The sequence below is a fragment of the Mustela nigripes genome, chromosome 15, assembly GCF_022355385.1.
Source record: "Mustela nigripes isolate SB6536 chromosome 15, MUSNIG.SB6536, whole genome shotgun sequence".
NCBI lineage: Eukaryota > Metazoa > Chordata > Mammalia > Carnivora > Mustelidae > Mustela > Mustela nigripes.
In genome coordinates this window covers 19,085,763-19,110,371 of record NC_081571.1, presented here as the reverse complement: position 1 = coordinate 19,110,371, position 24,609 = coordinate 19,085,763, and the positions used below count along the sequence as shown (strand labels likewise).

General features: G+C 36.8%; 1 protein-coding gene across 6 annotated transcripts in view; it reads left to right on the top strand.

Moving 5' to 3' along the window:
• The first annotated feature begins 203 nt into the window (after positions 1-203).
• TRPC4 (transient receptor potential cation channel subfamily C member 4) overlaps positions 204-24,609 on the top strand; it is a 143,753-nt gene continuing 119,347 nt past the window's right edge. For all 6 annotated transcript variants that reach the window (XM_059377425.1, XM_059377424.1, XM_059377423.1 and 3 more), the window contains exon 1: positions 204-581. In XM_059377425.1, the coding sequence (XP_059233408.1) occupies positions 204-581 (378 nt within the window). The remainder of the gene's footprint in view (positions 582-24,609) is intronic.

The window sequence follows — 24,609 nt, the reverse complement described above, 5'->3', positions numbered from 1 at the left end:
CTGAATAATGATTAAGGCTGTTTCCACTGTTGAAGAGAAAATAACTCTTATTATTTAATAAAATGGTATCATTATTATTATTGGCATTATTGTTAGTTGTTAAGTGTGATGCACCATGATTAAAAAGTGTACCAGCACTAATCCTTGCATATTTTGGGTTCTTTTTGCACTTTCAGAGACAAGGAAATAGCATGGCATGAAACATGGCTCAGTTCTACTACAAAAGGAACGTGAATGCTCCCTACAGAGATCGGATCCCTCTAAGGATAGTCCGAGCGGAATCAGAACTCTCACCGTCAGAAAAAGCCTACTTAAATGCTGTGGAAAAGGGAGATTATGCAAGTGTCAAGAAATCCCTGGAGGAAGCTGAAATTTATTTTAAAATCAATATTAATTGCATTGATCCTCTTGGAAGAACTGCTCTCCTCATCGCAATTGAAAATGAGAACTTGGAGCTCATTGAACTTCTTTTAAGCTTTAATGTCTATGTTGGAGATGCCCTATTACACGCTATCAGGAAGGAAGTTGTCGGAGCTGTTGAGCTGTTACTGAACCACAAAAAGCCCAGTGGCGAAAAACAGGTACGTGCCAAAGCACCGTTTTTTATAGATTGTGCTTGCAGAAGGTTTCGGTGGATATTCAGATTCTCTCTAAACTTTAAGAATTAGAAGCACGGAAATCAGAACTATTATGATAGGGAACTAGTGGTAAGTACACACTTCACATCTGCCGACAGTCACCGGCACCTGCCCATCGTGCCCTGGCAAACCAGCCCTTCAGTGAGAACTAAAGCAGAACAAAGGAGCCCATGGCGGCTTCCCATTCATTGGAAACATTCCTATGTTTCCAGCCCAGCCTAGAATGTTGTCTGAGGCTCACTCTGCATGTGTGGGTATTTTTCCTCTTGCCTTTTCATTTCCAACACTCTGCCGCAGCAGGCTGAATCCGTTTGCTATTTTCCTGTTTCATCTGCTTGCCTGTTCTGGAATTCTGCATCTTACTGCAAGTAGATATGAATTGTATCATTTAATTTTGTTATTGTTCATTAACAAACTCCAGTGGATTCTTTTAAATTGAGGCAAATTAAAAAAAAAAAAGGATTATTGGAAAATACCTAACCCTTGACTATAAGTTTAACTGCATGCCAAAATGTTGCTATATCTTAGTGTCATCACTAAATGAAAATATGCTAAAATGGCACACAATTCTACAATGTGTGGGTTTTTTTTCCTGTGTTCCTATTTTTGTTGTTGTTGTTTGACTTTTTTTTTTTTTAATCACTAAGGAAGTGGAGAAATCATAAACAAGAACGAAAAAGGAATCTGTTCTTGTCTGTCTAGACCCTTCTGTTTGTGACTGCCCTGTATCCGAATTGTCTGTTGGATCCTTTTTCCTCTCACACTGAACCCTTCATTTCCCTGCTTGAGGTCCTATTGACTAATTGCAAAGACATTGCACATACTGCAAAAATGTGCCTTTTAGAATAAAATCTTCAAATGTGTGTGATTCTACTGTAGCCATTTCTGCTGTATTGGGTAATGCACAGTCTGTGCAGACTGTTAGGAGATGCTGCATTCTTTTAAAGCCAGCTCTGCTGTAACTCCTGTTATCTCTCCTTTACTGGAGGACTTTTATCAGAATCCTTGCCATTATTAGCAGAGCAACTTCATGGCTGGGTGTCTCCTGGAAAAAAAAAAAAAAAAGAAGAAGAAGAAGAAGAAGAACTCTTGCTGCATTCTCAGAAGCCTGTGTTCTATGGTCCTTTTTTTGCCTGCCCACCATTTACACCTCCCCTTACCTGACCCCAAGCTTTCAGAAAGCAACAGTCCACAAGGACAACATCTTTGCTTGTTGCTTTACTAGCTTTTTGTGGTTGGTTTCATATCCAATTGTTTGTGTGTTACTTTCCCATCACATTGCTAAAATTTTACTGGCAGAAAATTCTCCTGTTGCATCTGTCCTTTGAAACTTGTACAAACCTTGACAGGAGTGACCAGATCATGGTTATAGCTAAAGATATATGTTATGGCCCAGGCTTTTACTGCAAAGGGAACTGCAGACACAGATAGGAATGGGTAGGAGTCTGTTACCTTCTGTGTAACTGCTGCTTCTTTTGTCACCTTGTGATTTTGAAATTTCTTCTAGTTGTACCCCATGGTTTCTAACAACAACGACCTTGTATTGTGCACCCTCTTGTCTCATGTCCATATAGGGGACCGTGAGGCCGATGTTGTGACTGCAGTCTAGATCATTTTAGATTGCACTGAATCTAAAGGACAAAATTGGCATTAAGTGGACTTTTTACATTTATTACTAAATAACTTTAGCTCTGTTCTGTAGTGAACACTGGCCATACATTTCAATGTCTCTTTAGCAAATGACATTTGTGCTGTCCAGAGTAATTTGGTGTCTGGAGAAGATATCTGCTATTATAAGAGTGTTTGTTGGAAGATACTCAACTTCTGAGCTAAACTCTGGTCTCATAAGTAGGTCCTGGCTCCTTACAGGCACTTGATCTGAACCCTGATTATTAACAAAAGGCAGTAAAGGTTTGCAGTCTTCCAGGAGTCAGAAATATCCCAGGCCATGTGTTTCTGGAAGATTTCTCTTGTATCTATTTGCTGGCCAAGAATTTTCCTTTTGTATTTGCACATTCTAGAATTCCTCTTCCGTGAAGGCACTAAGAATAAACAACCAAAAAAAAATTGTATCTTTTTATTTGAATTTTATAATTTTGAAAGAACAAAACCAATGTTACATTATTATTAGAACATAACATGTATACAATGTAGCATACAAAAGATGCTCTCTGAGCTGGTGATGGGAGATACAGTAAATCCCATTAGATCTTGGCCGTTTATCTGTGATTTACTTAGATAATACATCTCTTACGTACAGCCAACACGTTTTGGAGTAAGTTTCCATACATCTGTGTTGTATGTAGCAAATATGTTCATAACAGGAATTTTTTTCTCTTGTAAATTATAATTTCTTAGATGATTCCTGTGATTGTTGTAAGCCATTTTGTGTATTATCACATGGGCATCCCCCAAAGACTGTGGGACACATTGCCATTAATTCTATTGAGATCACTAAAGCCAAGTGTTTATACCTAGAAACAATAACATCCAAGTGGACGAAATAAACATAAATTGTCCAGAAATTAGTCAAAAGGATATAATATAAAAATTATACAAATCTGATTATTAGAACACTTACTTAAGAACCTAAAATGTGGGCACCTGGGTGGCTCAGTCGGTTAAGCATCTGCCTTGGCTTAAGTTATAATACCAGGGTCCTGGGGTTGAGCTCCGCATTGAGCCAGGCATCTAGTACCTTGCTCAGCGGGGAATCTGCTTCTCTCTCTACCCTTCCCCCTACCCATGCCCAGTCTCTCTCTCCTTCTCTCTCACACACAAAAGTAAACAAATTTAAAAAATTTAAAAAGGGGGACGCCTGGGTGGCTCAGTTGGTTGGACGACTGCCTTCGGCTTAGGTCATGATCCCGGAGTCCCGGGATCAAGTCCCACATCAGGCTCCATGGGGAGTCTGCTTTGCTCTCTGACCTTCTCCTCGCTCATGCTCTCTCTCACTGTCTCTCTCTCAAATAAATAAATAAAATCTTAAAAAAAAATTAAAAAGGAAATTAAAAAGTGAGAAATGTGGATCAGGAAATATACTCTTCTATAAATTCGTCACACATTCCTTTCTTTGTCTGGAAGAAGACACAGTGTGCATGGCATCCTGAAGTCACAGGAGCTGTGTTTCAGATTGGTTTGTGTACATTCTCCAGAGAACAAGTTACTATTTGCATATGCTTATTGTGCCTGGCCTTGTGCTGGATGTTAGGGAGTAGACATTGTTCCTATGCTTTGGAGTCTGAAGGTCTAGTTGCGAAGAGAGGAAAAATATCATGGAGATAAGAGTAAGAGTGATTACAGTGGAAAAGATGAAGGAGAAATAAATTCTTAGGTATTGACTGGCATATACAAACTGTTAGTAGGTAGAGGACATGAAGAGGTAGGAGAGAGGCCTAAAGAAGAAGGAGGAAGGCTGTTGACAGGTGTTTGCCTCGAAAAAGTTAACTCCATTCACTAGCATAGAGACTATAGACATGGTCTATAGGACCTGATTGGATATATTCAGTTTTTTATTTTGTTGAAATTGACATCTAGGAGGCAATTTGAAATTTTGGACTTAAGAAAGGAGTCTGGGATTGATACACAGATGATAGTGAGGACTTTGAAGCCTCCTGTCTTCCTATCACTCTGACATTGATTTTCTTTTCTTGCTCTTATAAATTGTTTAAGTGTTGGTAATTATTAGGCTATTAAGAGATTTTCTCAGTGCAGCATCTAACAAAGATATTTCACTTTTGCCAGATAAATAGATGGGCATAGATCATTAATTATTTCCTTCCATATTTAATGCAGACCAACATAAATCAGAATATTGAGTTCTAGTGATTTATTTTTAATTTACTGCCAACAAATGGAAAGAGTAATTCTTAACTTCTTCCATATAGTAGACAGCTTAAAGAATGTGTGATTCGGGGAGCCTGGGTGGCTCAGTGGATTAAAGCCTCTGCCTTCGGCTCGGGTCATGATCCCAGAGTCCTGGGATCAAGCCCTGCATCGGGCTCTCTGCTCAGAGGGGAGCCTGCTTCCCTTCCTCTCTCTGCCTGCCTCTCTGCTTACTTATGATCTCTGTCAAATAAATAAATAAAATCTTAAAAAAAAATAGAGAAAATTTATATTTATATATATATATGTGTGTGTGTATATATATATATATATATATATATATATATATATGTATAAAGAACGTGTGATTCTCTGCATTAAACAGGAAGACGGAACATCACATATCTTATTGAGACTGCTCCCTTGCTACAATCATTACTCTGATATTCTCTGATAATTTTATTATACTTTTCTTTTACCTTCTGAGTACCTTATTTCTCTACAGGGGATAACTGAGAGTGGTTTCTTAGCTCCAGTTTTGAGCCAATTGATTGGTTACTTGACTTTTAATGATTCCCAGCAGACCTTTCTCCTTGACGTCCTCTCAGGCCAGAGTCAAGGCCACATTCAATTTCAGTTTCAGCTGCTTCAGTGCATGCTTATCAGCAACAGAGCTTTCTTCTCCCTTTTTCCACTTAGGAAGTGGTTCTCAGTCTTCAGCACCATTAGAATCACTGGGAGCGTTTAATAAAACACAGATTGCTGGATCCTGCCCCATGTGTTTCTGATCCAGCAGGTCTGGAATGAGATCCCGGAACTTACGGTTCCATACGAATGCTGCTGGTCTGGAGACAGCACTTTAAGAACCACTGACTTTAGAGGAAGTTGGAAGTTATAGAATGCCTGTGATCGTATATTTTATGTTAGGTGTATTGAACTATACTGTGCTAACCTGGCCTTTAGGAGATTTCAGTTAATGCCCTTATTGATGGTTAAGTGATATTTAATATATGAGAGTCTCCCAATTTTACTAATATGTTTATTATATTGTTCCATTCTTTGGGAAGAAGATTTCACTAAACATTACTGATTAGTTCAACAGTTAAGCCTAGAAGAGATTTATTTGAAGAGATTTATTTCAAAGCTCTATTGAAAAGAATATCAGACTTTTAGGGTGACCTGGGTGGTGCAGTCGGTTAAGTGTCTGGCTCTTGGTTTTGGCTCAGGTCATGAGGTCAGGGTCCTGGGATTGAGCTCCTTATTGGGCTCTGTGCACAGCACGGAGTCTTAAAGATTTCTCTCCCTCTTCTCTGCCCCTTCCTCCATCCACTTTCTCATTCTCTCTTTCTCTCAAATAAATAAATAAATAAGTCTTTTTTAAAAAGAGTATCAGATTTTATAATTTTTAGAGATCTTGGCGATTACCTATCCCAATCACTTCATTTTACAAAAAACGGAAAGAGGGACCCAGTGGACTTGGTATTTGACCTGACCAAAAAGATCTATATATAAATTAATAGCTAGAAAATGAACCTTGAGATAGTCTGAATGATGATGCTGGTGGTAATTTTCTTTATAAAAAAGCAATAATACTAGATAATATTCATTAAGCCTGTCAATATGCCAGGGACTGTGATAAGCATTTTGTACAAAGGTAGGTGCTATTGTTTTCCTCATTTATAAATGAAGTCATAAAAAGGAAAAATCGACATATTTCAGGTCACAAAGTGATAGAACTTAAGAGTCTTGAAAGATAACTATATGCTCTCAAGCTGAAGCCACTACACCAGTGTGAACAGGAGTCATTGAAATCCTGAGTTAATCATCCTCATTTGGGATAAGAGATAAGTTTAAAAGAGTCTCTAGATCTCCATATTCAAGGGATCTTGAGGATCTCTATCTTGAATATTATAGTATGTGTAATTCGGTTGCTCAATAAATACTAAAGAATGGCAAAGTCATTAGAAGCTGAGAAGGAGAGCTGAGGAATAGAGACGCCGACTTCTAACCCCATTCACCACTTTCTAACAGAACAAATCTCTCAGTCATTCTGAGCTTTTGATTTTCTTAGCTGCTCATTAGAGTCTTAGTATGAATTTATTTGCTTCTTAAAGTCTAGTGTTCAAATTCTATAAAAGTATTTTATAAGGTAACCCATTATAATAGCATACTATCCTGTTACCACTGTATTATGCCATAATCTATCTTCCTGTTGACAGATATCTTAATGACACAACATATGTGGAGAAGATGAAGTTCGGCATTGGCAATTTACCCTCTAGAGTGCATGACTTCTTTTTTCATTTGAAAAATGCAGTCATTGGAAACCCTATTCAGAGAGAGCAAAGGAGAATTTAATTCAGTTTACTCTTCTCCTTTTCACTTCAGTGCATGTAGGGGAACTGTTTAAAAGTAGTTTCAGTAGATTTGCTAACATAATTTATGATTTTACAAACAGTGCCCTTCGTGTGATCAGAAAAACAAAGAGTCTGAAATAAGAGACTGGCATTAGGATGTTTCGGCATTTTTTAAAGATTTTCTTTCTTTGTTTATTAGAAAGAAAGAGAGAGAGAGAGAGTAGGGGTCGGGGGCAGGGAGGGGGCAGAGGCAGAGGAAGAGAGACTCCGAAGAAGACTCCATGCTAAGTGTGGAGCCTGACAGGGGGCCTGATTCCAGGACCCTCAGATCATGACCTGAGCCAAAATCTAGAGTCAGACACCTGACTGACTGCTCCCCGCCAGGTGCCCCCAGCATTAACATGTTAATGCAAATATATAGCCAACCCCAAATATATCCTGCTGACTAAAACTAAAGAACATTTTTTTTCAATCGATATGAGTACTAATAAATATATCTCTGGTTACTGGGCAGAGAACTATGCTCTTAAATCTAAAATTTTCAGATCGAAACCATTTGCTTTCTGCCTCAAGACCTCAGATACCCTGAAAAATTTACTTTTAACTCTTGCACTCATTTCATTTCCCTCATTAGGCTTTGGAACAAGTCCAACAGTCCCATGAACTTTCTTTCTTTTTTTTTTTTTTTAAAGATTTTATTTATTTACAGACAGAGATCACAAGGAGGCAGAGAGGCAGGCAGAGAAAGAGAGAGGGAGAGAGGATGAAGCAGGCTCCCTGCTGAGCAGAGAGCCTGATATGGGGCTCTATCCCAAGACCCCAACCGAGATCATGACCTGAGCTGAAGGCAGAGGCTTTAACCCACTGAGCCACCCAGGCACCCCTCCCATGAACTTTCTATGATGCCTCGTAAATGATACTGTGTGCTAAGACCATCTGTAGGCCCTAGTCTTTAGAGCCACCCTTGCACAATGAAAAAATTTGCTTTCCTCAGTAGTTAACCAATTGAGGTTACCTCTTTGGGTTATTTTTATTACAGCCTGGGTATTGACAGTAAATGAACTGAAATATATGTGTGACCATAATCTTAGGAACTATCAAAATTCAGAGAGAGCAAGACTGAGAGGAAGAGTGGGCAAAAGAAAGAAATATAGTAAAGTATTAAAGATGCTCTCCCTCAAAAATACTTATCCTATCATGCGACATAGTAGAGAAATCATTAATTATACTTTCTGTCTATTCTGATTTAAACCATCAATAGAAAAATTGCTTACAATATTGTCTAAATATACCATTAATATGAAAAAGCTGAAACCTATCCCCAATGATGTAAAGTAGTAACCGGTTTAAACTATTTTTTATTAACAAGTACTTTGAAAGTCTAAAAATCAAATTGAGTCATTATTCCACAGCAGCAAGTTTAAAAGCTATTATAACATTAAGCATAGATTGTGTTTAGTCACCTGGCAAATGACAATCATGACAGATATGAATAATTCTGTCCTAAATGGAAGAATTTTTAAAAGGTAGCCTATGTTGTACTGTTAATATGATGACGAGGCATAAGCTAACTGGTCATTCTGACTCATCACATAATACACCATTTAACTTCCATAGTTCCTTTGACATTTTATTCTTCTCGAAGACCAGCCAATTATAAATAATCCCATTGAAACCCATGCCCTTGCTTTTTCCTTAAAGCATACCACACTTATTATGAAAGTAAAATAATAATGATCATTAAATATGTTTGCAACCCACAAGGGAAAAGGGCTTTTAGCCTTTCTTAAAAATCAAGTGAAAAAAAAAAAAAAAAAAAAAAAAACAGGTTCAAGGAATTGAACAAAACTCCAAGCATTGAGATATTTCCATTCCACAGTAAGAATATATAAGGGGCGCCTGGGTGGCTCAGTGCATTAAGCATCTGGCTTTGGCTCTGGTCTGCTCTCAGGGACCTGGGATGAAGCCCCGAATCAAGCTGCCCACGACCACACACTCATGTGCGCGCTCTTTCTCTCAAATAAATAAATAAATAAAGTCTTTTTAAGAATGAGAATATACAAAAAGAGCTCTTGGTCCCCATTTTTGGACCAAGAAGGAGTGCAATTTGGTGAAGAGAGTTGAGATAGAGAAAAATTCGGATATAAATCCTGTTTTATCATCTCAGGCAAATCATTTAATCTTTAGGGTCTTGACATGCTTGTAAAGAAGAGGGGAATTATAGTCTTTACTCAACAGGTTGTTGTAAACATTAATTAACACCTCAAAGTGCCTAACATTAAGAGAGTTAGCCCAGGAAGTCCCTCCACCTTGATACCATTTATCATTTTATACTTAGTAAATTAAATTTAATTCAAAATGCATATATGGGGGCACCTGGGTGGCTCAGTGGTTAAAGCCTCTGCCTTTGGCTCAGGTCATGATCTCAGGGTCCTAGAATCGAGCCCCGCATCGGGCTCTCTGCTCAGCGGGGAGCCTGCTTCCTCCTCTCTCTCTCTCTGCCTGCCTCTCTGCCTACTTGTGATCTCTGTCAAATAAATACATAAAATCTTTTAAAAAATGCATATATGATTAAAGAGGCTAAATATTGCCCCAAGCAAATGCATTGTGAAGTTAGTGCTAGTATGAAGAGTGAGTTCATGTTAGAGTAAGAGAGATTGAAACTGAGGTTTCAAATACGAGCTTTGATGAAGAGCTTTTTTGGAGTCATATTTATTAAATTCCCCTAATCCATTATAAATGTTGTGATTAAATCCAAAAATAATAACATGATGTCTCAGTAAGCAACATATTCATTGAACTTAATTAATTATAGTAGTTGAAAAATTAATTCCTAAGGAATCACAGTGAGTCATTTAACAACTATAATTAATCAAATAGATAAGGTGTTAATATAACTGGGAATTATAAAAAATACCTATTATGATTAGAATGTCTCATAACTGTTTTCAAAATGCCCTCTTTCTTCAACTTGTATTTACTTTTTCTCTGATTAGATGCAAAATAAGTAAAATTTTATTACTGTAAAATATGAATCATAAGAAAATGAGGATTTTAGTGTGGAATTTTAAATGTTCAAGAACAAATTTTTCAAGCAGTTAGAAAGAAAGAGTGCTCTCATTTTCCTTACCACAATTTTTTCTTTATGCAGTAATTTTTTGGATCAATTAACTTCTAGATATATCAATGTTCCAAGTCACTGTTGTTTGAATCATGTATTAGAAACACTTGATAATAATTCTAAACTATGAGCTTGGAGCACAGGAGGACCTATTTATAGACTACCCAGAGGAAAGGGTGGTTTATGCAAGATAAGAGAAACTCATAATTGCAGATTTACCAACTGAATCCATAGCTTTTTTCCACTTAAATGAGACCATGAGTGAGTGGAATTAGGTTTAACTTTGTGGGATCCTTACCCCTCATGTGTGTAACCTAATTGCAATATTCCTCCTTGATTCCTGAGTTTTTCTGGGAGAAAGAGATTTGTTTATTCGGAGATACAGGTTTAATTGTTAAGCCATTCTACTACCATCAGATATAAATGTGAATTTTTAATACAAAAACACCACGATGAATAAAGTATAAATTAGAAATAAGTATGCATTTATTTGATTTTGTTATGTGTATTATCCCTGCTCAAAATGTCAGTGAATTCTCAATTAGCAGTATATTAACTAGTTTTTCTCAAAAACTAGTTCCTCAAAAACTCATAATTTGAAAAAGAAAACAGTTTAAATGCATTGTACATTTCATTATACTATAGTGGTTGCAGATCAAAGGTTACTAATAAAAATTGTTAGCAGTAATTCGGCCTTTCAATGTGCCAGGCATTCTCTTAAGACCATTTTACATCATTGTCTCATACGTCTGGAAATTGAAGCTCAGAGAAATTGAGTAATTTTCCCAAGGGAGGTCTGAGGGTAGGTACCCTGTGTTCATGGTCTATACTCTTCCTTTGCTAAACTGCCTGGTTACTTCGACCATCAGATACATCCAGCAAGCTCAGCCCTTGAGAACATGCCACAACTTGGGTCTTTGAGCAGCATGGACCGATCTCTCCACGTCCTGACTCCACAGAAGCATCCTGAAATTCCTACAGACCAGTCTTCCTGATCCAATTTTAAGTGTTTTTCGGTTAATGATTTTATGAAACTGGTTATCTGATATCCCCAATCCCCCTAGATTGTTGTAGGAAAAGACTGGCCGTAATGAGGGAGCAGTACTCGTGCACAGAGAAATTGCTAGCAAAAGCTGAGAGGAGCATATTAAGAGGAGTGTAGATGACCCATTGAGTAGTGCTCATCACAGCATCAACCTGTGCTTGGCCAGACACAGAGGCTGGGGGCTCAGAGAGGAGCTTGTCTTGGAACCTGACGGTGGAGTCTGCAGAGAGGGACCTTGTCTCCTAGACTGAAGGAGGCTATTTTGCAGACAACACAAATCTTTCTCCTTGTTCATGTGTGAGATAAATTGTGAAACCTTGATGGAATGAAATATCCCTCTTGTTTGTTCTCGTCATAGCCTAGTCACACCTTTATATTTCTTAGAATGTTATGTTGAAAACATGTATCACTTTCCCCTACCTAGTGAACTTCACAATACCAAGAAGTATGTGCGTATGTGTATATACACACACATATATGTACACACACATGTGTTTGTGCATGCACACACACACCCTTCATAATAAAAATAAAGGAAAATGGAACTGTTTTTTCCTTAAAATCCTAGTTGTTTAGGTTTGGAAGAGATTCTAAAGGTTATCTGGTGCAGTCACACCTACAGTGTCTTTTTATTTGTACTAAGCTCAGGCGATATAGAATCACTATATTATTCTTGTTCTAGAATCACTGGCTTCTGCTCCTTTGGCTCTGCAATAGCAGAGGGGAGGAGGACAACTTAAGATGAAAAGACACAGGAAATTTAGTAGAATGGTTTTGGTGAGCAGAGTTTTGATAAAGGGATCATGTATTTCCTCACTTCTTCCTTTATTCTATTATTTTTATGATTTCTTTGGCTGCAACTGTGACCAAAATATGATTAAAATGGGATCATAGAGTCAACGATTTAATAAAAAAAAAATCAGCACAAAGAAACCCTTGAACGCAAGGAATCTAATCCAACAATCAATTGCCCACTTCGAGATAAATAAAAGTAATAATATATAATACACAGCCGAATCTATTTTGTTTTCTGTATAACCCAGATTTCTAATTGCATTTACATCTGCATTTTTGTGAGAGTAGAAGAACAGTGCCCCTGATGTCTAAGAAGTATCTGTATTTGATTGTGTTAAGAGACAAAAATTGAAAAAACTTAACATCAGTAAAAGAAGGAACTAGGACCATTGCATTTCCATAAATTGATCAAAGTGTTTAAGTATTCAGTGGTTGTGGGAAAGTATAATACATTGGCATGTTAGATGAATTTTTTGTATATAATAATGTGATATACTCTTCAGTCTTAATGGAATCAATATGAAATATGTTTGCTTTGTACATATATAACTATTAGTTCTATCAATGAAGTGCTTAAGTTTTTAAAATTTTTATTTAATAAATTAATATTAAATGTTGCTAATTCATACCTCTCTGGTATACTTTATTCTAGAGTATAAGAGCCCATTAGTCTTTTATCATCTGAGGAGTTTTGCTTCTTCTGGCCTGACCTCAAATGACCAGTCTTAATAAAAAAAAGTTTTTATTTATTTATTTGACCATGAGAGATTGAGACCACAAGTAGGCAGAGAGGCAGGCAGAGAGTGAGGGGGATACAGGCTTCCTGCTGAGCAGAGAGCCCGATGTGGACCTCGATCCTAGGACCCAGAGATCATGACCTGAGCTGAAGGCAGAGGCTTAACCCACTGAGCTACCCAGGCACCCAGTAAAGTACATTTGTAAGTATATTCCATTTAGTGCTTTTCAGCCTAAACTTAATGTCTGACCTGTCAGTAGTAATCATTAAAGCATATGTTCTAGAAGCACCCTTTGGGGGATGAATTTTACTTACTATACCAAGTTCTTCTTAAACTTGACCTAAGCTACATGATTTTTCAACCAAAAAAGGAAAAATTAAGTATCTAACTTTGAAATCAGAGAGAATTAAGAAGGATTTTGATATCATCCTCACACCCCCTCCCCCACAAACACACACACATATACATACTGACTCCTGGAACCATCACCTTATACAGGTATGAAAAAAGTGAAGCTTAGAGACCAGGAAACTTGCCAGCGATGACTGAGATTATCCATTCTTGAGCCAGGTATAAAATTCAGTCTTTTGTCCAGAATAAAATAGAAACATTTTTCATAAACGTCACTTAAATTCCACTCTAAGTATTTTTGTGGAATAAGGAAAAAACATGTAAATATAAATAAATGTTTTAAGGCTTTATTTTGCATAAAAGGAATATTTTAGGGTGGAAAAATCTCAGGTTTGAGATCAGACAGACAGGGATTCAAGTCCTACCTCCACCCCCTTTTATTTGTGTAACCCAATGATGATTTTAACATAAAACAGAAAACGGTAATGGCTACCTCCCACAATTATGAGAATCAGAAATTTGAAGTCCTTCATGTAAAGGGTTCAATGTATTTACATTTGAAGCAGTACCATCACCATCATCATCATCATCATCACACCCAAGAAGCATCACCATACAAGAACCGAGCATGCCAATTGAGTGTACATCTACAGATTCACATTTGTATCACATTCCTAAGTTAATATGCTAATGTAGACCATAGGAGTCAAACTTGTTGAATAGTAATGATGGAATCTCTTGGGAAAAGCTTCCTGGATATCCACATAATAGTTAGGAGGGCTGCGAATCCAAAAGAGGTTGGACGGAGCCAAGAAGTGTGACCCTTACATCAAGGAGGTCTAAAAGTCAGGAGAGAGGAAAAGGGCCAGGCTTATAAAACCATAGTGAAGTTTAAATAAGTACAAACGTGCTACTAATTATCACATAAAATGTAGTTTCACTCTCAATAAAGAGAAAGAAAAGAAAAAATTTTGATAAAGGAAAATGATTGGAGATGATTCCTTAGAAGAATAAGCAAATCCCCTCAGGGATATTTTCGGGAGTATGTTTGCAGACAGCACTGAAATTCAGTATTGTCAGATAAATGCAAGATATCTGCTCACCTAGGTCACATCATCTCTTTTAATGGATGAAATAAAGCAGATCAAATTTATTTTGATCACCTTTAAGGAAAAGACTGCCACGTGGTGAATATTTGAGGTTGTTAAAAATACATGTAATAGTTTTAAACATCTTCTTGAACTTAAAAATTAGTCATATACTTTATTTTTCTGTATTTTTACAGTAGATTGAAGGTTCTGCAGTCCGAAGTGCTAGCAGAGATCTCGTTAAAGCACTGAAAAATTAAAAGTTTCCATGTTATTTGTCTATTTTTACCTGGTTTTATTAACAGGTGCAATTTCATCTTTTATAGATTATCTAATTGAGATTGAAAGTGACCATAAAAAAGCAAACAAAAATTTATAAAGCAGCATGATCTATACTTTTTTGGATTCCTTTTGTATTTACTGGTATCGGAAAATGAAAAAATTGATATTTTAAGATTGCTATTATGCAAATATATCCCATTTGTTACAGAAAATCTGATCCAAAAGCAAAAAAGCAGGAGATCATTTTTCACTGTATAACTAACTCTGTAGTGGGAGTCTGGTTTGATTTTCCCTGGGACTTTAGCCCCTTCTGTATATTTCACCTGGGGCATGAGAAGTAAGGAATTAATCCCCAATGTTTTCATCTTCTAGTAAAATGTTGCCCCTCCATCTATCCTAATATAGATATAATAGATATAGATATAGATGTAGAGAGAGACACATTTAAAATAGAGGTTAAGGAGTCTTTTAGCAGGTTGCTACAGAGCTCATAAATTGCTGATGGTCTTTCTTGTATCTCAAGATTCAAGTTCACTGCTAAAGGAACTCAGTGGAGGAAAGAAAGAAAATGATTCTTTCCCTTCACCTGTGCCTTTCTCAACATTCAGTCAAAAATCTATGTGACATTTTCTTTATTTGTGAGCAGAATAAAGGCATCATTCCATTAAGAGGAATAAGGGTGCCCATCACTTTTCTCTTACCTAGAAAGCTTTGCTACACTCTTCTCACTGTCAATTCCTAGAATTTTTCCAAGTGTTATTTCAGTTATTTTTATGCAGTCTCAGAGAAGTTTTAAAAAACAACTTATTTTGGTAACACTGCTTAGATTTATGGCCATAGTTTTAATCTTGAAAGACTCGTTTTTGTGGCCTCATCTTGCCTAGATGCTTACCTATACAAACACACTGTGTGGTATTGATAGATCTTGTTGTATTCCAATTTAATTTGCTAATTCTTTCTAATGAAGCTTTTTTCTCTTTAATTTGTTGCATCACATGATCACTACTACATAAATATAAAAGCTCATCTGAGCTGTTGATGTTGCATTTGGGTCTTTTACAACAAAGTTATTTTTCATCTTATTCTTGTACAGTGATGGTCTTTGTCGGTTCAATTTCTTCTTGAATTTATGAATTCCAGTCTGTTTCTTGGCCATAAATCACTCTCCAAACCAAATCAAATCCTGGTCTTTTTTTCTTCTGCTGGCCATATAACATTATGTCCATCATCAGTATTAAGTAACGGTTTGTCAAATAGATGCTAGATAGATGAATATGGAACATTAAAAATTCCCATTATCGCTCATGAAAACAAAGTAATCAAATAACAATCTAACAAAATAAAATCAATCAAAGAGCTGTGAGCTTTAATTAAGGTAAAATATTCATTTGGATCATTTTCAGAGTGAAAACAAGATTATTAATATCTTCATTGTGAAATTTTCTGGGAAGATTTTTTTTTTTTAATCTTAGCCTCTTTCAGCACAAGGGTCCATAGGACTGTGAGTGGATATAACATTGAGGAGCCTCACCGCATCTGACAAGTCAAAAAGTCAAAGTTCCATGTAAAGTCGGCAGATTTCCTTGCAGCGATTACAATATTTCCATAAAAACCTGTGATTGTTGAAAAAATATGAAGCACACTTCCAATTTTCTGTAATATATGTACTCTGTAACATATCTATCTATCTATCTAGATAAGGTATATCTTCTGGCAATATGATTTAGGTTGAATTTTTGTTTTCTGCTTTTGTAATTTGACATTTTGTAAAAATCTTCAGGCAATAAGGACACATAGCTATTGTAATAGGAAAATGTCGATGCTTGTCTCAAAAGATCATAATACTGGTGCACACCACCACAACAAAGGCAATTGATGAGCAGGGAATTATTAAATATATGGGTAGGTTAGGCATTAATATAGTTACTATTGTTTCTTGGAAGAATTATTTTATTTTACTATTATAATAATCAACAAAAGGGACATAAAATTTAGGAATCTTACAGCCACTCAATAGGCCAGTTATCTGATTATTCATAAACGAAATTCAAAATTTTATTTAGTATTCTTAAACTTAATTTCCTTATTATTAACCAGAAAAATAAAACTACAACTACAGTCATCATCTTATATATACGATATGTAATATATATTGTATATATATATAATCATTTTTAATATTATAAAAGTAAAGTTTATTTTCTCCTCCTTACATTTAGGTCAGTCCACCTCTGTCAAAGCACGCTTGTGTTAAGGTCACTTCATCCTATGTGTGGACAGGCAATGCAATTCCTTCCAAACGTGAAGCTGTTGAATGATGTGCTGGAGGCCACACCAATGGCAGATGAACCAAGGTCTCTTGACTCCTTAGCCTCTGTTTTTTGTTTTTATTTTAAAGATCTGTTATTTTGAGAGAGAGCTAAGTTTATTTTCGAGTTGAGGGAAGAGGCGGAGTGCGGAGCCCTAGGCAGGGTTTGATTTCAGGACCCGTGAGATCATGATCTGAGCCAAAGAGTCAAATGCTTCACCATCTGAGCCATCCAGACACCTCCTCTGCCCCTTTTAAGGTAACTGATCCAACCACACCACCCTCTGTACTCAGTCATAACCACCAAGCGTTTGAATGTCTGACCCTGTAATGCTCTGCTAACTTAGAGCCCCACTCTATCTTCTTAGCTTCAGAGGCTGTTTCCAGATTTTCACTTTGCTTCTCCTCACTCAGGATCATCTGGGTTCCCATCCTGGCATTTTGGAGCAGCATGTTTTTTCATTAAGACACACAATCTATGTAATTTTTGCGACATCTCCCGCTGCCAGAAAAGGACCACTTATATGACATTTTTTATTATCTTTTTTGTTTAATAGGTGTTGTGACTGAGAAAAACCCTTACAGTAAATTTTCTGCTTGTAGCATAAATTCTTTAACAGCAGGCAATAGTATATGGCCATATGAGATTGGTGAGACCTTGTTCCTATATTTCCACATTACCCACATTTGATATTCATCAAAGTGGATTAATATGTAAAATTCAAGTGATTTGGACCTACATTCCTGCCACCCTGGAGCCTACATTCCTCCCACCCTGGTGCCCTGTCCAACCTGGAGGACATTATCCAGTGCTATGTTCTCCATAGTCCTAAAAGCCTCAGGCCACTTGACAATTACAGGCGAACTTGCTTAAATTTAACACAAACTAAGACATATTGTACTCCACAGAGCCTTTACTAGAACCTAAAATCACAGTACTTGACATTTACAGTAATTCATGTGCAACACACTTCAAACAAAACTAATGAAGAAAAATATAAAACCAAAAATAAATAAATAAATAAAAAATAAATAAAGATTAACCTTGCTGTCATTTGGAACCTCTGGAAGATCCATTTTATTTCAAAATTATCTCTGTAATATTTTAATAGTACATATTCCTTAAAATAAAAATATATAGAAGAGAGGAACTTATAAACCATGGCAACCATTGATAAAAAATAACTTTATTTGGGGTGCGTGGGTGGCTCAGTCAGTTAAGTGACTGACTTCTGATTTCAGCTCAGGTGCTGGGCTGGAACCCCCACATGGGGCTTTGTGCTCAGCAGGGAGTTGGTTCCAGGATTCTCTTTCTCCCTCTGCCCTCTCCCTCTCTTTCTTTTTCAAATAACTAACTAACTAAATAAATAAATATTTTTTAAAGATTTCATTTATTTATTTGACAAAGAGAGATCACAAGTAGGCAGAGAGGCAGGCAGATAGAGAGGGGGAAGCAGACTCCCTGCTGAGCAGAGAGCCTGATTCGGGGCTCGATCCCAGGACCCTGGGATCAGGACCTGAGCCAAAGGCAAAGGCTTAACCCACTGAGCCACCCAGGTACCCTAATAAATAAATCAAAAATAATTCTATTTAACACTAAATGATCAGTCAGCAAAGGACAATAACCCAACTATGCAATCTTCTGTATTTTATACTCCATCAATAATAATGCAACAAACACTTTTTATTTTTGTTGAAGCTGAATTCTTTTGGAAAGCAGTTTAACAATGCTTAGCAAAAGTAGAACCAAAGAATACACTCAATTTAATCACTCATTCTTTCATGTATTCAAAAGTGACATGATAAAGTAAATTACAGTGTATTTTTAATTCAAATATTGTACAGTCATCACAATATTTAATAGACTTAAAATCGATCCAGGGATAAACAAATATAAAATAACAACTGAATTCCACATGGATTAAATCAATAATATTGCAATTGATTTAAAATATAATGTGAGGGGCCCCTGAGTGGCTACGTCAGTTAAGCGTCTGCCTTTGGCTCTGGTCATGATCCCAGGGTCCTGGGATCAAACCCCACATTGGGCTGCCTGCTCAGTGGGGAGTCTGCTTCTCCCTCCCTCTCCTGCTCATGCTCTCTTTCTCTCATGCTCTCTCTCAACTAAATAAATAAATAAATAAAATCTTTTAAAAATTAAGTATAATGTGAGTACTAAATCTCTTATAAGAGCTAGAAGTTTGCATGTGAACAAAATTTTCTCTGCCTATAAAGTAAAGCAGATATTTAGCCTGTGCAAAACTCTATACTCATGGCATACATTCTCATAGATTGGTTACCTGTTTGAATGAATTAGTGCCTGGGCTACACTGAACAATGTTGGGGCTGAAGGGAAGGACCAATAGATTTGATTAGTGAGATGAAACTGACATTAACAATCTTTATGGGGTGGCTGGGTAGCTCAGTGGGTTAAGCCTCTGCCTTCAGCTCAGGTCATGATCTAGGGTCCTGGGATGGAGCCCCGAATCGTGCTCTCTACTCAGCATGGAGCCTGCTTCCCCTCTCTCTCTGCCTGCCTCTCTGTCTCCTTGTGATCTCTCTCTCTGTCAAATAAATAAATAAAATCTTTAAAGATAATCTTTGTGATAAAAATTCACACAAAAACTAACACTTGGAAAAATATTTGAAATTAATATGATAGACCAAAAAAAAAGAGATTAATATATTTAAGAAAAAATGATGGATAAAAACAGGTAAGCTCTACCATTCAAAGAACATTATCATTCCAATCTTTCAAAAACAAATTTTAATATTATGAGACTAGTATAACTTTGGCATTAAAATAAAAAGAGGACAGTATGAGAAAGGAAAATATATGGCCTATCAAAAACATAAAAGCAAAAATCTTCAGCAATCCATTAGAAAAATATATTATGCCTTAATAGGTAAAGAAGGAAATAAACAATTATCTCACTACATGCAAAATAAAAATAAATAAATAAAGCATTTGGCAAATTTATATCTATCCATAATAAGAAAAATGAAACAAAACAAAACAAAAACTGAGCAAACCAGAATAGAGCAAACAAAAGACTTTCCTTAACTTGATTGAGAGAATCTACCAAAAACCTATATTTTATGTCATTCTAAACAGTGAAATATTATGAACATTCATATATTTTTTTAAGATTTTATTTATTTATTTGACACGGAGAGAGAGATCACAAGTAGGCAGAGAGGCAGGCAGAGGGAGAGAGAGGAGGAAACAGGCTCCCCACTGAGCAGAGAGCCCGATGTGGGGCTCGATCAGAGGACCCTGGAATCATGACTTGAGCTGAAGGCAGAGGCTTAACCCACTGAGCCACCCAGGCATCCCTGAACATTCATATTAATATCCGTAACAAAATAAGAATTCTCATTATTGCTCCTTCCATGTAGCACTTTACCTGAGGCTCTATTTTGAACAACCAAAAAGGTAGAAGTAAAAAATACAAAAACTAGAAGAGGGGCACCTGGGTGGCTTAGTGAGTTAAACATCTGCCTTCAGCTCAGGTCCTGATCTTGGGCTCCATGCCCAGTGGGGAGTCTGCTTCTCCTTCTCTCTCTGCCACTTCCCCCATTCCTGTGCTCGTTCTCTTTCTCATGATCTAGCTCTCTTTCTCTCAAATAAATAAAATCTTAAAAAAAACAGACTAGAAGGGATAAAAAGCATATCCAGTTATTTTGTCTACAGAAAAACAAAATATAATCCACAAATTATTATAATTCATTAGTGAGTTTATGAAAGCCATGGTATGAAACATTAATATAGAAAACCCAAATGCATGCAAGACACTAATCCAAGCTGGTGTATATGTCATTAATACTAGTTTCAACAAGCTATAATTTAAAACTGTATGTAAAGATACACAAATATATAGTATATACTTAACAAAAAGAGAATATGTTCAGCAGTAACAAAAAAATTGTCTAGGATATATCTGACATAATATGTGCAGGAGCTTCAAGGGGAACTTATAAAATGTTGTTGAAAGCCCCTTCATTTCTAACTGAAAACTGAGCCTTTCTTGCAAATTCCATTACCCTCTGTGCCTTGTTCCTCATTGACTCTTTCCCACCATTGTTCGCTCCTTTTTTTCTAACCCCTTCAGCCCCCATTATAGTGTTCTATACAGTATTCCCATTGCTGAAATATTTTGGCCCAAGATTTATGGTCACACTCCTCAGCAACGGCCTTACCCAAATTATCTGTTGATACACACAGGTAATCCTAGAATTACACTGGCTTCTTTAACCTACTTTTCTTCTTCTGGAGCTCCGTCTTACCTCAGCCCCCCACTTCCATGGCTGTACCAAGAATTGTTTCGTCCTTATTATACCACTTCCATGGCCACAGTTTCTTTCCTGCTCTCTATAGCTAGTGTTACACACTAACACTTCCTTGAGCCCTCACCCTCATGACGTCACTTCCTTGCCTAATATTCACTCGTCCATCATTGATGCCTGTCATCTAAAGACAAGTTTTCCTTCAGTCTCTTGATAATTATTTTCTGATAAAGTTTCATATCTGCATCGGGATAGCCAGAGAGACTTAAGAAAAACAACAGTTTCAACTATTTTCACTCTAAATGTTTGATCACCAACTTCAGCTGGGTACTTTTTGGTGCTCAGCAATCCTTCTGCATTTCCTGGTTACATATAATCTTCCATTTTCCAAGATGATGAGTTCATTTTTTTTTCCCCTCTCTCCCTCTCTTTCCTCAAACACCCAACATGTCCTCTTTCTCAGATGTCCTATGTTCCTTGTTTTATTAAGAAAATGGAACCAGGGACGCCTGGGTGGCGCAGTGGGTTAAGCAGCTGCCTTCAGCTCAGGTCATGATCCCAGCGTCCTGGGATCGAGTCCCACATTGGGCTCCTTGCTCGGCAGGGAGCCTGCTTCTCCCTCTGCCTCTGCCTGCCATTCTGTCTGCCTGTGCTCGCTCTCTCTCTCTCTCTCTCTGACAAATAAATAAATAAAATCTTTAAAAAAAAAAAAAAAAAGAAAAGAAAATGGAACCAATCATGAGAGAACTTCCATATGTTTCCACCACCACACCTACCCTAAATATATGCCTCATTATTCCAGGCTTTCACACTATCCCTGGGTTTTTCAGCATCCTCTACTGCTTCTTCTTTATCTTCTCAAACTTCAAAATTTAAAATGTCAGAGAGTTCAAAATTCTAACTTCTCTTTTTTCAACTCTCTCTTCTCACTTGCTAAGTGACATCCATGCTTATGGCCTTAAATACTGTTTATATGCTGATAACTCTCAAATATCTATCTCCGCATTTCTAGTATTTTATACTTAACATGCAAAAACCCAATCTTCATTGTATCCCAAACCTTATTTTCCAGTGTTCTTAGTATGTTGTAGCTTCATCTCTCTAGGCCAGGAAGTTTCCTCATCACTGATCTCTCTTTGTGATCTTAGAGCTCACATCCAATATTGAACTCATTAGCAAATTCCACTCATTCTACCTGTATAAGACAACCACTTCTCCAAACTTTTACTGTGATTTGTTTAAGCCATCTGAGACTCTTCCCGTGTATATTGCAAGTCTTACTTGATCATTGTTAATTTTCCTGCTTCCATCTTATTTCATTCTCAGCACAGCAGCCTGTCATAGGGAGTAAGAAACTATTACTCTTGTGTTCAAAACCCCCCAGTGGTTTCTCATTCCACTAGAAGTGAAAGCCAGAGTCCTTAAAATGGATTCAAGTACATCTGATGCCCCTCCCCTGCTACTTTTTTTAACCTTGTCTTTTACTAATTTTTCTACTTGCAAACTGTACACTCATCAATTTGGCCAAATACCCTAATTACGCTCATGCCTCTGGTTTTTTTTTTTTTTTTTTGCCTCTGTTGTTCCCTCTTCCAACAATGCTCTGCTCCTAGATATAAGCTTGGTGCTCTCTTTCTTCAACTTTCTACTCAAATGTCACCATACCGGTAAGACTTCCCTGCCATGCCTTGATAAGCAGCAGTCTCATCTTACCTCCGGAACTCTTCTTTTCCTCTTACTCCACTGTATTTTTCTCTGTGGCCTCTACCATTTGACATTTATCCATTCACTGATTTACTCATCCACTTATTCATTTATGTGGGCTGTCTTTCTCCCTCCTCTCTTTTTAGAATGTAAGTTGAATGAAAACAAGGATTTTGTCTGTTCCATCCATTGCTGTATTTCCCACACTTTGAAAAGAAGATTGGCATAAAAATGGATGCTCAAAAGTATCTATAAATGGCTAGATGAATAAAAATTAACGTGTGTAGATTATAATGAACATGAGGAAAACAGCTAATGTACACAGGAGTACACACATATATATAGAATAAGAGCCCAGGGCTCAAGTTTGGTCCCTGGGAAGGAACAACGTTGAAAGGATGAATAGGGGAACTAGAACTCCATCAGTGAGACTGAGAAAGAATAACCAGAGAAAATAATCATGTTAGTGAAAATGATGATTTTAATAATCATAATAGACTATGTTTTATCCAATGTTATATGCAAAACACTTCTACATTCATCACCATTCTTAATCCTTAAATGAATGCTATAAGGTAAAGACTATAGTTCTCTCCATTTTACAGGTGAGAAAATTAAAGTTTGGGTGTACTATATAAAGTTTCCAAAACTACAAGCGAATTTTGGGACCACGTTTGAGCTTATACGCTATTATCCAGAGGAAATAGAGTTGTGGAAGGCAAAAGATGGTGACTTACAAAAATGACACTGTGATCAAACACTGCCAAGTGAAATTAAAACCAGAATCATTGATCAGAATTAATGTGTAATTCTTACAAAATTAAGTATAAACTTGGCCCATTAGCTACATTTTCAACAAATAAAAGGTTTCATGTAGATATCATTTAATAGACCCCCTTTCAGTGTAACAATATAAAGAGAGACAGTCTTTAAATTAAAAGTGATGTTTGTGAGTTAAATGATCTAGAAGCTAGAAATAACAATCCTAATTATTCCAGTGATTACACCTTGCCTCGTGATTTAAAGTTGCTATTTGTTTGATATCTCCTTAGGAGTTGAAGAAGATTTTCCAGCTCTTTACCCAAGATGTAAATAGTATTTAGTAGCTATTTACGATCTATCTTTAGCAGTACATAATAGAGAGCACACGCCATTTTAGGAGCTACAGAGCTTACATTTTCAGTAATGAAAAGGACACATACCAAGCTATGATATCTACACTTACAAAACTCTCCTGCCAGGAAATTATTGCTCTACCTTTCGGATGAATCAAGCACTATAACTGGGACTGTGTTTATGTGAGGAGAAACAAACGAAAGTGACCAAACTGAACAAGAGTGTTTTCTGCTCTTTCTCCAGCCTAAGGCTTGTCATAGAACACTGCTGCCTTCCTGTTATTGCTTGATTTATAGATTACAAGGTGCTTTCACATTTCATCTTTGCCACAACCCTCTGAGAGTTAACTTTGAAAGTGCTTTGATATATATGTCTCTGGGTCTTATTCTACAATGAGAAATATCTTGAATAAATGTCCACATTTCAAAATGGGAAAATGGAAATGCAGAGAAGTTAGCTGATTTTGTTATTTGTACACAGCGAAAAGTGGTGGAGGCCATATTTAATGCCTGTCTTCTTCCTCTTGATGCCTGGGCAGTTTCCAAGATCTCACAACTGCTTTACACATAAGATGGGTAGTTAGTGATTAAGAATTTGGACCCTGGAGTCAAGCTGCATGGGTCTCCTTGTGACCATGGGCAATCTATTTAATTTCTTGAAAGCCTATTGTCCTTTTTCATAAAAGAGGATGATAATAATAACAGCTCCGTTCAAAAGTGATTTCAAGGACTAGCTAAGCTGAGGCATGAAATCTCCTAGCATGGGGCATTGGCACATGTTAGACACTCCATACTTATTATTATTGCCTGTGTCACTATAATCAGACTTCAAGAATTTTTTTTTATTAATGGTGTCAATCAGTTAAATGATTTTTGCCTTATCTTTGTTCATTCGGTTCAAGTATGTATCATATCCAAATTATTGTAGAATTATATTTATTGTGTGCCTTGTACAC